Raw genomic sequence first — 15,576 nt, 5'->3', positions numbered from 1 at the left:
AGACTGCAAACTCCAGATTGATGATTGAGTTTAAATATTTTTGGTTCAGAGTTGTGCTTATTTGTTTGGTTACATTAGCAGGGACTGTGTTTTGGTGAAGATTCTTCCCTCTCAGCTGCACATGTGCCACTGAACCGCAAGACCAGCACTGGTGGGGGCCAGAGGGGGTCACCTCAAGGTTAGATCCCTAAAACAAGCATCTCCATTGGCTGTGGTCTGCTGTAACAAGGGATTGAAACTTGAAACGCTCTCCCCACCCTCTCTAAATAACACACCAGACCAACTAGTTCTCCTTCCCCCTCCTCATCTCCCCTGTTCTGCTCTCACACAGCCATTGTCAGTTGTGACCCGGCCGTCTGCCGGTTTTCTGTGTCAGGTCAACCTTCCCACAACCCCAAGCACTGACACACACTCACACCAATACAAATACTTACACTTTTGAAAAAAAAAAAAAAAAAAAGAAAAAAAAAATGGCTAAGGCACACAAACATGCCCCTTCACCCAGACATCCTCAGGAGAACTAGCGTTACCCTGGTGGTGCTTTCACGTACTCTTCACGCATTACTGCATAGTGTAGTGATGAATGTCAGCAGCACACATTGGGGTGCTTTTGATATTGGGTTATAATTGTATGAACGTTGCGACAATAATAGTATTCGAGCATGCCAGGTTGTCACACAAGCCTAGACTTTATTAAACAACCAATTTCTGCTTAAATAGTTATTATTTAAATATATCTTTCATCACCTAAGCAAACATGAAAAATAAATGTAAAAAAAAAAATTCTATGCCATAATGAGTCATGCTGCAGTGATTTTATTTTATTTTTTGTTTAGGAATGCTTTTTCTCAACTATGTCAAAATTCTGACTTCTTTTCAGTACTTGAAGGTAGCGGCTTCTGAGCCATTGAGTCCCTCCCTTGCAGAAATGTGATTGGCCCCAGTGAAAATCTGTCTGTTGTGGGCGGGGCCAAAACCCTCTGTGTCTGCTCCGCACTAACAGAGGAAGGACAGCTGCCCTCAGCAGCGGAGGAAGGGAAAGAAGAGCTGTTGCCAGAATGCGTTAAGCGATGGCTCGAACCCGTATTTTAGCTCCAATTCTCCGTCTGAGCCGCCCTGGAAGAAACATGGCGTGAGACGAGACGTGTGACACTAAGTGCGAAGGCTGTCGGGGGAGTTTACTCGTAGCGGCAGACTGCGTGCTGCCGCTGCCTGGAAGTTTTTCCTCCTGTTGTTTCTCCGTCGGGTTGTCCCGACGGCGGCGGCGGAGGTGGCGGCGGCTCTCTCCCCGGAGCGGTGTCCCGGTCTGCCCAGCCCCATGCAAAACGTAACGGCCCCTGGCGGCCCTGGCAACTCCAATGTCACCTGCTCCTGCAACTGCACCGCTTCCCAACCACAGGGAATGGAGATATGTGAGTAACATTCGCTGCTCCTCTCACGGTCTCCTGACCTTAAAAAGCTGCCGAGAGACTTTAGTGCTTAATGCGTTTTGTGTAGCCACAGAAGGACAACATGTTAGACTTAATCTTTAACAGCTACACGGTGGGTTGAAAATTCCTCTCATTAAACCTATAAGTCCTCTTTAAGGAGCTCCAGTTTGTTTACGCTGTCTGGAGCAAACTTTTCGCTAACTTCATGCAAACCTACGGTTTTCAATGCGTGTATTTCAACGAAAGTGACATTGTCTGCTATATTAAAGACGCTTTCGAAAAATAAAGGCTCTAAACATGTAATAGCTGGCTTATGGTTGAAATAGTTCCGTAACTTAACATTCGGGGTTACTTTAACGAGTTGCTATAGTTTTATTGTAGTTTTCTAGAAGTATTCCTTGTCCTCCAAGCAGCAGCGCATATGCTGAGGAGGAATGACCACAGAGGGTTAAATAGTTTGCCTGTCAGCACAGACAGGAAACGCTGGAATGGTATGTTATGTCTGTCTGCTCTCCCGAGTAGCCCAGAGAGAAACTATCATTATCAGCTCTGCCCTGCTGCTGGCTGCCTGCTTGATCCACTGCAGATGTTCCTCTTTATGGCCGAGGCAGGGGCGTTTAGGAGAGCAGACAGGGCTGCTAGCAATACAGGGGACAGACAGACAGACAGACAGACAGCCATGGGATGGGGGTATTTGTTGGCAGTGTGGCAGATCCACTGACAGACAAAGACAAACAAACAGTAGAGGACCACATAGCAGACAGAGCAGACAAGGCGGGTGGATTCATAACCAGTCAGCCAGACAAGTACCGACAAAGATATAAACAGAGAGGCACAGACACCTCCTAAGCCAGACAGGCGTATGTACTTACTGACAGACAGACAGACAGACAGACAGACAGACAGACCCACTGACAGTCTACAGACAGACAGACGGACAGAGTTACTGTGATGTGTAATTTCCATAGGTGCTGAGGCCAGAGCTGGGCAACATGAGATGAACACAGGATATTAGATTTAGATCTGGCAGCTGAGTGTGGTTGTGCTGACGCCACATTGTAACCAAGAAGTGTGTTTGCTTACTTGTGTGTGTGTGTGTGTGTGTGTGTGTGTGTGTGTGTGTGTGTGTGTGTGTGTGTGTGGTAGAAAGGACGGTGTTCCACTATTCTGTGGCTCCACGGTGATGCTAGCCAGGAAAAATACACATAGCCGGGCTTGGACTATGTGATACAACAGGGCGCCTAATTAGCTCACCAAGGGATGGATGGATGGGAGGATGGGAGGTTCATGAAGATTGTGCTGATTGACTACTGTGCCAACATGAAACAGAAAAGCAAACCCTGCAGCATTTTGGGTTAACACACGCGTGCGTGTGTGTGTGTGTGTTCTCAGAGATAAACGACAGGCGGCTGATTTTTCACTAAGTTTGCTCGTCCCCAACGTCTCACTAGTCGGAGGGAGCTCCATTCACAAGTGGTTGGAAATAGCTCTGCCCTACTGTAGTGGCCGTCTGGTTTGAAAAGAGCTCTTGTTTGTCGGCTGTGTTGTCATGCAGACTCTGCAGGGCTGAATAATGCAGCTCATGCTTTGATGATTTATCTGGCTAAAGAAAAGAGCTACAGTCAGGCTCTTCTCTCCTTTTTTTTCCTTTTCTTCTTTCCTCCCTCCCTTTTTTTCTCTTCCTTCCTTTAAACCAGAGTGAGCCGTCTTGCTTGTGCGTTCCCTCTTTTATTTCGACAAGAGGGGAATTGAAAGAGACCTCAAACACAGAAGGATCACAGCTCAGACGGCGTGTCACGGCCAGGAACCGAACCCCGTCCCACACGTTGGGATTTTCATGTAGGATTTGAAAGGCAGGAACCCTTTAACAAGTGTTCTTCCCCTCGCTGTTGCTACGTTCTTATTGTAGTTGTAACGTAATGGAGCCTCGAAGTCGGAACAGTTGTAGGCGCGCTTTCTCTGCTGTTAACTTGCACTCACTCGTCAGATGGGGGGGAAGGCTTTTAACTAGATGCCCGGCTGCTGTGTTTTGTGAACATCCGGTGCCCACAGGGTGAGTTTACAAGCCCGTGTTCTGCAAACATTTTCCACTCTGAAGCCATTTAATCTAGAATTGATTCTATCGCCTTGTGTGACTCTACAGCCTTGTCTTTCTGTTACCCTGCAGGGAAATGCTGTGAGGGCGTTTCACTTAAAGCTAATGCAAATTGCCCCTTTCATTTCCATCAGGCAATGTCACATTCAACACAGTGCAGCAGGGTTGTTTTGTAATGTGGATCCTGGTGGACTCTGGGATGGAGGGAAAAGTAAACTGACATTCAGGAAAATGTAGGATTTGACTCAATGCTCTGGGTGGAGAAAGTTTGCAGCAGAGTTGTGCAGCTCAACAGGTTGAAGTGAGCCACTTATTCAGTTTAAATGTCCTGCGTGGTAAAACCCAAACCATATTGTCAACAGTTATGACGGGTTCATTTTCTGTGTGGAAAACAACTAGGGAACTAGGGGTGCACCGATTGTAGTTTTCTTTCTGATTGAAGATCAGTTATAAATCTGATGATGATCAATAAGCCTGCAGATGGAAATTTTGTCCAACATTGATTTTTTTCTTTTTATTATAATTTTTTTTTGTTTGTTTGAAATGTTGCTAAATATAGCAAGAAAGTTGCTGAGTTGGCAGTGGCTTCACATTTATGTATCGGTCGGTCACCCAAAATGAAGGAAATTGGGGCTGATTTATCTGTGCACCACTAGTTCAGACTGTGACTATTTTTTAGTGAGGAAAGTAACAATGCTCTCACATCTTCTTAAAATAAAAAGTAAAAGCACTCAGTAATATTTTTATATCATTGATATTACTGAAGTATGACACATACAGTAGTAATGTTGGTGAGTGTTGCAGTCATATGACTTGTGTGGTAAATAATTAGTGTTTATCTTCTTTCTTTGGGTTTATTCAGGGTGTCTGAGTATCCTTAGAAAGTCTTGAATTTGTGTATCTAAAATGTCTTGCATTCTTAAAACGTAAGTTGGCCTGAAATAGTTAATCACAGGTCATACATTTTGTCCTCACGTGACAATTTAATCTTCTGTATTGTGCGTAGTTGTTTTTCTCACAGGACTTTTCTATGAGGCGAAACATTGTATAAAGATTCGGTTACTTCAGACTACCACTAACTAACTGCTAATATACCCTTGCTAGGTACATAGCTAGCTTTTATACATTTTTGGCAAAAGTGTAAATTTATTGCTAGTTGGCTGGATGAGGTTTCATTACTGGCTCTGTTGCCCACCAACCTCATGCAGCATGAGAAGCACAAAGCTGCAGCCAAAGGCCACAAACAGAACCCAGAAGTGTCACTGCTTTTGTTTTGCTTGACTGTAATACAGTAGGATCTCCCATCCATCTCCAATATTTATGTTTTTTTGGTCTTAAATTTAGTTTAAAGGTCTTAAAAAGTTTTAGATTTGATTTGATGTAACTTGTAGGTATGCTGTTATCGGATACATAGAGTCCAGGTAAGGAGTTGTCTATCTTGCTACTGGAAAAAAAAAAAAATTCATCTCAAAAACAAGAGTTTTATTGTTGTTTTGGCAATAAAACCACTTGGTTATAATTCTTTAATGACTTCACCAGTTCAAAATCTATATCTCAACAACAAACACAACATCTATTATTGCACAGTGGGGCTGATTGCCAAATACTTGAATAATTAGCTAGCAGTTACTGCAGCGCTAGCAGTCCTTTGTTATATGCATGTTACGCTAATGATAAATTAACAATATATTGTGCAGTCTACCAAATCATATTTCAAACTTTTTCCAGCATCATCTCTTTAGGCGTTATAGTAAACACGTCACCCTTCACCCCCTGCGTCCTGGTAGCCTTTTTTTTTTTTTTTTCCTTAGACGTATGACTGTCTTTGTGTCTGCAAATGGAACCATTAAGTCTGCAGCAATCAGATTATCCACCTGAAACTCAGTGAGGTATTATAAGACATTTCCATCCAGATACATACAGCCTGAGCTATTTATTACTGTAGTTTCCTGCCAGAAAGCTACATTTCAGTACTCTGAGAACATTCTTGCTCTGTGGTTTGGGTTGATTTGGTGCGTTTACAAAAGTAACTTTTCAAGTTTTTATTCAGTTTCATTATTAATTAAAGCTAAGATAAGCTTTTGTTTAAGAGAAGTTCATTATGACTTTGGGTATGAATGGAAAGTTTTGCACCTTTTGTGAAGGGAAGCTTTTGACTTTTTTTTTTGTTTGTTTTTTTGCAGAAAAAAAATTTCCTTTCTCTTGTAAGTAATTTGAAGACACGGGGATTTCTGCACATATTTGGTGGGTCTCTCTGGAGCCTTAAATAATCCACCACATCTCCTGAGCGGACGGCTTGTTGCAATGAGTTGGCAGTTCATAAAATTTGAGCAATAAGGAGTTCCTTGTTAAACATCAGGATGTAGTGGTGCGCAGTTCCACATTTCTGGGTCCTCAGGGGTTACATAGAGTCACACTGTTGGCCTGAGGAAGTTGTGACTTTTTATTCTTTTTTTTTTTTTTCTACAAACATGTTCAAGACGGGGAGATTATTTACAGAAAGAGTTTGTGACAGTTGTTTCGTTCTAACTTGAGTAAAATCAATATTTAGTTTTTACTGTTATGTTTGAAAACTTTGGGCTTATTGTATATTGGATGGGATCAGATTCTGACTGAATGAAGACCTAAATGCTGGAAATACCAGATGAATTGAAAAAAAATCCATTATTTCACAGTATTTAAAGAAAAGTTTCAAACAAAAATTATTAACATGGTTAAATTTTTCTTATTCAAAGCAAATATTTTACACACTGTTACAAAAAAAATTACAATATTTTGATTCTAACAATATTTTTAATTCAATTTAGTTGTCATTGTTTTATCTTATAAACTAATGCAAATAATAGAATAAACACACAACAAATGTTAGTAGTAGTAGTTCCCAATAGTCTGAGTTGGGTAAAGCCTTTTTCTAGGTTCTAGTCCGTGTTGTTTTGGACTAAAACTGTTATTTGGGAGTCTTCTGTGAGCCAATTGACCGGCAGTTTGCAGCAACAGGTGGGGAGGGGGCAGTACTGTGTTATTCTATGCTCCATACAGATAGAGAAAACTCTAGTCTCTTGTAGTTTATCTGGAGTCACAGGAACAGTGATGAAAAGTTTTTGCTGGTTGAAACTGTAATTTCTTTTGAAAAAAAAAGAAAAAAAAAAGCACAAAAAAAAGATAAATATTTGTATACCTCTACGGAGCCCCCCAGGGGACATGGGGAATTTTTTTTCTTTTGCGTTCCCTCGCAAAACTTTTGCGTTCCCTCGCAAAACTTTTGCGTTCCCTCGCAATACTTTTGCGTTCCCTCGCAAAACCTTTTGCGTTCCCTCGCAAAACCTTTTGCGTTCCCTCGCAATACTTTTGCGTTCCCTCGCAAAACCTTTTGCGTTCCCTCGCAAAACTTTTGCGTTCCCTCGCAATAATCTACTGATCAGTTCATGCGGCATAATTGATACTATAAGCCTTTTTTACGGTGGAAGCCGTACTTTCTGCTTTAATACAAGCTTATAAGGTTTTTCAATGGACTATTGAGTTATTATCGCGGGGTAATAAGTCATCTGATTGTGTCTCTATTGTGTTCGTGTCTGAATGGTTTAAAGGGCTGCTTTCTGTGCCGTTCCATCTGAGCCTTAACAGACATAAACATGCAGTAAATAAATCGATTTTCAATCAGTTTTTTGCACCAAAGCGTTAATAATAATAAACACGTTTTATTATTATAAAACACAGCAAACTAATGGTGGTAGACGGCCGCACTGGATTAACTTGGGGAATCTCATCTGTCCGTGTATCAATCAACTCCTAACCTCTTCTTTGTTCTGTCACAATTATCGATTTTTTAAATTTTTATTATGCTCCAAACTTTGCGAGGACTGACCCCCCAGCTCACCCGCTGCCTCACACACCGAGCCAGCAACGTCACCTTCCCATTCATACTTCATGACAGTCACTCCCACATCGACACGCCCACCACCAGGTGTCAAAGCCGCTGCTCCTGTCATATCAATAATTACTTATTTCATTCATATTGCTCTTATAGAGCCTCAGTGAAAACGTGTTTATTATTATTAACGCTTTGGTGCAAAAAACTGATTGAAAATCGATTTATTTACTGCATGTTTATGTCTGTTAAGGCTCAGATGGAACGGCACAGAAAGCAGCCCTTTAAACCATTCAGACACGAACACAATAGAGACACAATCAGATGACTTATTACCCCGCGATAATAACTCAATAGTCCATTGAAAAACCTTATAAGCTTGTATTAAAGCAGAAAGTACGGCTTCCACCGTAAAAAAGGCTTATAGTATCAATTATGCCGCATGAACTTATCAGTAGATTATTGCGAGGGAACGCAAAAGTTTTGCGAGGGAACGCAAAACCTTTTGCGAGGGAACGCAAAAGTATTGCGAGGGAACGCAAAAGTTTTGCGAGGGAACGCAAAAGAAAAAAAATTCCCAATGTCCCCTGGGGGGCTCCGTATACCTCAATCCTAGGGATGCACAATTGGAGAAAAAAATATTACTGAAATAGTAATTAACCCTCATTTTAATGATTGTTTTCTTTCTTTAACATGACTCAGCATCCCCACTTCTCTGTATGAGCTTTAGGGTATCAGCCACTAACATGAGGTATGAGCAGATAGCATATCCAACTGGCAAACATAAAAGTGTGATACCCTACCAAATAATCCAAGCTGACCCCTAGAATTGTGATATTGCAATCATGGTTCAATATAACACAGATTCTACAGTACAGTTCTACTACATTAGATTTAATTCAAGTAGATATTTTCAAGTTTTTTCTGTTTTGTGAATAACTGGTCGACTTGTATAAACACTGCCGATGCTTATGTGGTGTTTTCATACAGGTGTTTGGCTTTCCAAAAAATGTAGAGGAAGAAACTTGACGTTCCTATATTGTGTACTGTGTCAGTTGGTGTTTTGTGAACTGGATGTGACACCCCTGGCAGCTCTGAACCCCACCAGAGCTTACCTACTCTCACTTTTCCATTCAGGCTAACTTTAGTCAATGCTTAAACTCTATTCAATGTAAGAAATTGCACTTGGTTAGCTCTGGTCTCTCTGCTCAGCACTCCAGTGTCATCACTGTCTGCTGGGACTCCCTTTGTGTCTAGATTTTGCACCCCCAACACACTCTCAGCCATGGCCCAGACCTACTCCCTGAGTTCCCAAAATGCCCTTGGGACTGGGACAGATTTGTATTTGTAGTGTGTTTGAGGACATGCCCATCCGTCAAGGACGAGAACGACACTGATGGCTGTTGGAGGAGGATGGTGGTGGTGGTGGAAGTTGGGGGGGTAGAGGGAGTGTAGAGGTCTGATGTCTCGGTCAGCATCTATTTACACACAGTTGGACTGTCTGAGATGTTAAAGAGCTCCTTTCTTCTGACTCCATGTTTGTGGGCCTGGATTGGAGCTATTACAGTCAAACAAGATGCTGCTCTGCAGACATGCTGGCAGACAGTACAAAGGCAGCTCCCCCCACCCCCACCCCTGCTTGTTGTTGATTAGTTTTTCCCAGCATTCAGACAAATGAAATGGTTGGCGTGTTTATTAGCCTCGGCGAACCTCCGTGCTTTGAAATTACTAATGGTGCATCGTATGAAACAATGCAAGCTCCAAATGATAAAAAAATAAATAAAAAAATGCTGCACCACCCGCTGTTTGTCACATTTCTGTTAATCTGTTTGTTTATGTGAGCTGGAACACCCAGACAGAGGAATAACAGCATGTCTCTTCAAGTGGTTAGAAGGGTTTTCCTTGGATTTTAGGGGGCTTACATGGAAAAGATTCCAGTGGCATGGCGCTGGGGTGGGGACGGTTCGGAAGCCTCTGTGATTACAGCAGTACAGGACCTCGAGTGTTTTAAGCAGAATTTAAAAAATTTAGAGAGGCACCAAAAGCCAACCATTTTCATATCACTTCCAAGGAAATGTTTTGCATGAGTCCTTTACAGTCAAATAGCCCGATATGGGTGAGTGGACTCGGACAGAAAGACCGATGGTTTAGCAACTTCTTAATAGTGAGAACAGAGCGCCTTGCACAAGTGTTCATACCCCTTAAACCTTTTCACATTATGCCACAGTACAACAAACTTTAACTTTAGTTGGTATATTTTGTGGTAGACTAACATGATTGTGAAGGGGAAAGAAAATGTTTTAAATGTTTTTAAAACAGCCAATTTTTAAGATTTACATAATGTTATAATTTTATTCCCTCACCAAAAATATGCCAGGATTGTTGGCTTAATTCTTTTATGCATGTTTAAGAAATTCTATCATCTCCATGGCAACCATTCAGCTGTGCAAAACGCCTGGATGGACCTAGCACCTCCTTTAAGGACAAAGCTCCTCCTCAGAGCTGCAATTTCCAAGTTTCCAATCTTCCACCTCACAGAGCACCACCCCCTCTTCTAGAACTCCCCCAGTAAGCTCCTTAAGACTAGCCAGCAGCAATTAGCAAACACCTGGTGGAACTACACATCTGCTGAGCTCATTACAAGTGTTCCTTCTCAGTGAAACGCTGGTTGTAGTATTTTGTAGAGAAATGCATGCTTGACCCTTGGAAGTTCTTGGGTTACTCTTAAACATCCTATCCAGATGTCTTTGATCATAGGCTGACAGTTTGGGTCAGCTGGTTGAAACCTGAAAGGGATTGTCTAAGATATAAATTCCGCTCTGTTGGTATGCTGCAGTAACCACAGAAAGGCACTGGAGTAGTTATTAATCTCACTAATATATATTTGTTTCAGAATTTGACCCAGTTTAACCACACGGCAGGGAGTCAAGTGGCTCAGGACAAATGTGGGAGACAGGAAGAGAAACCACAGCCTTGTTGTTGTCTAGTCGCTCCTCTCTGTTCATTAGCAATTCAGATGGCTGTCTGTCTGTCTGTCTGTCTGTCTGTCTGTCTGTCTGTCTGTCTGTCTGTCTGTGTGTGTGTGTGTGTGTGTGTGTGTGTGTGTGTGTGTGTGTGTGTGTGTGTGTGTGTGTGTGTGTGTGTGTGTGTGTGTGTGTGTGTGTGTGTGTGTGTGTGTGTGTGTGTGTGTGTGTGTTTTTTAAGTCTGTCATCGTCCAAGTCCAGACACACAAGTCAGACAGTGGTGTCTGATATGTACCTCCCACCCCCATCTCCCTCTGCTACCACCGCCTCCTCCTCCACCCTTCGGCAGCCACCAGCTGACCCCAATCAGGCACAGGGCCTTCCCTATTGTCTGGCTTGGGGATAGGGGGACACACTGTTGGACACATGCATACACAGACTCAGACGGGGGTCAGGAAGATAAGAGGCTGTCTGGTCTAGTCTAGCCTGCTGTGCTGACTCCCAACCCCCAACCATAACGCAGCATTTCTTTCTTTCCACCTCAGTCTTTGCTTCTTCCTCCCCTCTTGGCAAGTGCATCTGATGCTTGTTGTACAAAGTGTTACGGATCGGCATTATGTTTGGAAAGAACATCAGGGTTAAAGGTGCTGACACTGAATACTCGGTATACCAACACAGCACCAAAAATACAGACTGGTGCACTGGTTGCAGATGCATCCACACCTGAAAGCAGCCCCTGGTAAACTGACTGTTTTCAGTCTGTGTGATTATGTAATCATGTCGACTTGAAAGTTATGTGGGGAACAAGTTTAGTGTTCACCCTGAAGCTGGTTGTCATGGAAATAATTGATCACTGAGTAAAAGGAAGTTGTAGATTTTGTAGCAGTTCCTCTGTCGTTTTGCGTGGGACATCTTGACGAGGAAAGGGACGGCAAAGGGTTTGTCCCTCTGTGACAGCTTCCTGGAGGCTTACATGTGTGTCTTCTGGCTAGTGTTGCTAATGATAATTAGGGCTCCCAGTCTGAGCAGCATGGAGATCCTGTGTGTAAATTATTAATATAGGTCATAGTCACAGCATCCGGCTTGGCCCGGCCCAGTGCCCGTCCCAGCACTATTACAGTACATGGCCCCTGCTTACCCTCTGCTTACCCACGGCCTGCCCCATCTGTCAGCCAGATTAACCCAGCGGATCACAAACACCCGTGTCTGCAGTGGGTGTGGATTCTGAACGGTGACTTCACCGACTACCGTCGGGATAGTTTTCCTCCCGTAGTAGACCACAAACGTGAACCGGTGTGGTTAAATATCAAGGAGCTGGATCACATGTCCGCTGTTGGACTCCAGCAGAGTCTGCAGCAACATTCAGCCAATGAACCAGGGATTAGTGTTGTTTTTAAAGTGTCTCCTGAGGTCAGTGCTAAAGCATGGCCTCCATCTGACCTCTGCCCTCTTGACACCAGCCAAAATTCTCTGCTTTAAACAAATAAAGGCAACAGGTATTACAGTGTGGATCATACTTGAGTGACATTTAAAACAGAGATGCACCAGTTTGATATTAAGATCTAGAGCAATCCTGATATTGAAGAAGAAATATGACAGTGTGCTCAATTCATAAGGGCAGATCTAGTCAGTCTAATTGTAAAGCACATCATACTTTATCTATTTTACATTATATTTGGAATTCCTAGTTGCAGTTTTTCAATCACATGAAAGAAGATATGTTAGTTTATTTTTACTAAGGTAGTCAACCTATTGTTTTTGTCCCTTTCAGTTTCTTTATTATTTATTTTCCATTGGCTGTTCCACTTCTAGTTGCACTGACTGAACAGATTAAAGTTGTATTGTTTTTACATGTTTGACCAAGCTTGTGAAGCTATTGGTGTATTTAAGTGTGCTGTACTGGTGCAGGGTTATCAATCAATTTGTAATTCAGTACATTTAAGTCAAGAAAGACATGCTTTAAGTGAATTCACCACTGTTTTTTGGTATTGACTGATGCTAAACTGCAAATATCAGTATCAGAAATGAAAACAGTGGATGGGTGCATCCCTAATTTAAAGACAACTAACTAAATGCTGAATTGTGGACAGTTAAGAACTGAAGTGGAACTGGGCCTTCTGGGCTCTAGTCGAGAAATAAAAAAACAAGAAAACCTTCATTTAGTGGTTTTCTCTGTGCTATTCCCAGATGAGGACAGTAGAGTTATAAAAATAATACAATAATACACTTGGTAAAGATCCACCATTCATGGTAAAGCATACAAGTAAGGCCAGAACATGATTCCACTGCTTGCAAAACGGCCTTTGCAGAGAGTAATCTGCTTAGTGTCTGCAGAAGAACTTTGGTCTACTATTCTTTACAACATTGCTTCAGTTGACTGAGTTTTGCAGCCATTTGACTCCCTTGCAGTCCCACCACAGTGACAGGTTGAGGTGTGGACTTTGACTGGGCCAACACCTACACCTGATAGCACCCTCAGTATGTGGTACAGTAATTGCCAACAGGGTGGAAAAACCATACCAACATCAGACTGAGTTGGGTAAACATTTCTGGGATATTAGCGGAGAAGTTTTACAGTCTTGAATGTTTTCTACTTGTCATTCTCACTGTACAATAGTGAAGCTGGAAAAGTTTTAAAAACCCTCTACAACTGCTGTTTCTCTAAGATCATTGCTGATTGCCCTTCCACATTGCTAACATTATGGCAACTGTCAGTGCTTAGTTTTCAAAAAATTGACTGGTTTAATGTTGCTCTTTGCATCCAGCAAAATGAAGTGACATTTATTTATAACTTAAAAATCTTGAAAAGGCTGGGTATTCAGATGGCATATGTTAATATTAGGAATGAACTGATGTGAAATGTTTTGGCCCATACCGATATCTGACGTTAATATTGCAGTTATGGCTGATGGTTGATATTTACCTATTTTATCTATACCTTTCAACCTCCCACCTACTTTCAGTTCAACACAAATCCCACATCCTGCATTGCATCACTGTCACATGACCAAACATGACCAGCCCCTCCTCCACCCAAAAGATATTTACAAACAGCAATAAGATGGAGATAAATATCTGCTGTTACTTATTATTAGTAGTATTATCACTATTTTTGTTGGGCCGATGCCGATATGTTAAAAAATAACTAACAGCTGCCGTACCCATGTTAATATTGCTACTTAATATAGATATTAAAGTGGTCTGTTTCAGTGGAACTCCAGAGAATATAAATGAGTGTTTTAGTTAAAGTGTAATAAAAGAAACTGTAACTTAACTGTATGTATCATTTAGGATGTTTTGCTCAATGTCTTCATATTGACACTATATATTCAGGTAATTAATCAACCGAACATGCAGGAGAAAATAGGGGAGCAGTTGATGTGTCTACATCAGCAGCTTAAAGCCATGAATCCTACATCTGGGTTCATCCCTGCTGTTTCTAATGCTGGTCGCTGGGCTGCTGAGGGTCGTTATGAAACCTTCCAGACTTTTATATTCCCACTCTCGTTATAGAGCTATGAAACGGTACATCTGGCAGGCTTTTTGTGAAACGGCAACACAGACGACTGGAACCAAAGCCCTGACTGAATTAAAGGCATAGACGCGATGAAGGACTCTCTGCACACACAGCGTTTAGAGGAAGCTGCGATTTTTCTGGTAGAAATTTTGAGAAAATAAAGATGAGAATCTAAAAACAGTGTGTGGAGTAAAAATATTGATGTTGACAGATTTCTTTGGCAGCATCAAGGTCAGCACACCTGAACACTCCATCAAACTGCTTTCCTGCAGTCACTCCAACCTGCTGCAGATCTTCTGATCGATACATCTGTTTGGTGCTCCCTGACTGCTGCTAACTCACCCCTAGTCCTGGTTTTGTTCCTGTGAGTTTGTTCTTGTGGAGGTTTGGGAAGCGTTCGGAACCAGACGGGTCGGTTTACCTTCCCACCTCACACTTTATGGAGTATCTCTCTCCTCACCTTTTCACAGGGCAGCAAAACTTGTGCCTCCAGAAGTCTTTCATTCGCCAAAATACAGCTGAAAGACCAGCATGACCAAACCCTCCTCCAGTGATGTCATGACCTATATACAACTTGTAAATTCCTGCATCGGGGCTGTAAAATTCCCTTCGTTCCTGCCCCGGTGCCAGCTGTGTGAAGCTGTCAGCTGCCGAGGCATCACTTACACCATGTTTCTGCACCGTCTGGCTGGCAGGGTGGACTCTTTCCTTTCTTTCTTTCTTTCTTTTTTCCCTGGAGTGTGCCAGGTTTGCTTTTTTTTTTTTTTTCCTCAGAAAGACACAAGTTGTTCTTCACCTTCTAACGGTCTTCCCTTCTGTTTTGAACTCACTCTGTTCCGCTGGCGCGCTTCATCTGTGTATCGTTGCTGTCAACAACGCTAAAACATCCCGACACGTGAAGAAACCAGCGCTATCATTAGTGTGGGGTGCTTCCTTCACCCCTCCCACCGCAGGTCTTGCCAGCCTGTCTACCTTTTCTTCTTTGTGTGCGCGTGTGTGTGTGTGCAGTTCTCTCTGTTGTCGGCAGCTGTTGCTCAGCACCGCTCTAAAGTTCAGCTTGCGGTCATGGCAAAGTGTTCCAGCGAGGGGAAAACTTTTTCTATTTTTTCCCCCCTTCCCTCTCCTACTTATACATTCCTTAATCTTGCTTTGTAGAACTTAGCACTTGCACACTACTCCCTCTTTTCTGCTTTCCTCCCAGACTCTTTATCCCTGCTTCACTTTCACTGTCTTTTTGCTCTTGCTTTCTTTTTCTGTTCCTTCCCCTCCTTTCTGCCTCTGTCCCGCTCCTGCCTAATCCTGCCTGCCAGGCATTGCTTCATGGTTGTTATGCATCTCAACCCGAAGGGGCCGCAGAAAAAAAAAAAAAAGCCAGAGCGACTAACGGCAGGACGAGGAGGTTCTAGTCATCTGCCGAAGCCTATTGAGCAACTTAAGCGTGGTTGTTTTGCTCTGTTGGCTCAGCACAATGAGACCGCATGTGGAAGACATGTTTACACCCCTTCATCTCCGAGTTGGAGGGACTGGGAGAGGTGGAAGAAGTGGGAGACGGAGGAGGAGGTGGGATTCAAAGTGAGGGAGGCAGAAATAATGACAAAAGTGTGTGTATATATAGTGAATGGAAAAGAGAAGAGGTGGGATACAGAAAAGGCTGAAAGGGAAAGAAGAGGAGGAGGAGGAGAAGAGCAATAGATGATGAAAG

At 42.6% G+C, this 15,576-nt stretch overlaps 1 protein-coding gene across 1 annotated transcript in view; it reads left to right on the top strand.

Annotated features, from left to right (window-relative positions):
• The first annotated feature begins 811 nt into the window (after positions 1 to 811).
• Positions 812 to 15,576, top strand: part of ldlrad4b (low density lipoprotein receptor class A domain containing 4b) — a 46,702-nt gene continuing 31,937 nt past the window's right edge. Inside the window, exon 1 of the mRNA XM_015000461.2 lies at positions 812 to 1,412. Coding sequence (XP_014855947.1) covers positions 1,319 to 1,412 — 94 coding nt within the window. The 5' untranslated portion in view covers positions 812 to 1,318. The remainder of the gene's footprint in view (positions 1,413 to 15,576) is intronic.

Source organism: Poecilia mexicana, unplaced genomic scaffold (assembly GCF_051168715.1).
Source record: "Poecilia mexicana isolate PSO_F unplaced genomic scaffold, ASM5116871v1 scaffold_6, whole genome shotgun sequence".
Lineage (NCBI taxonomy): Eukaryota > Metazoa > Chordata > Actinopteri > Cyprinodontiformes > Poeciliidae > Poecilia > Poecilia mexicana.
This window is presented reverse-complemented; position numbering and strand designations above follow the sequence as displayed.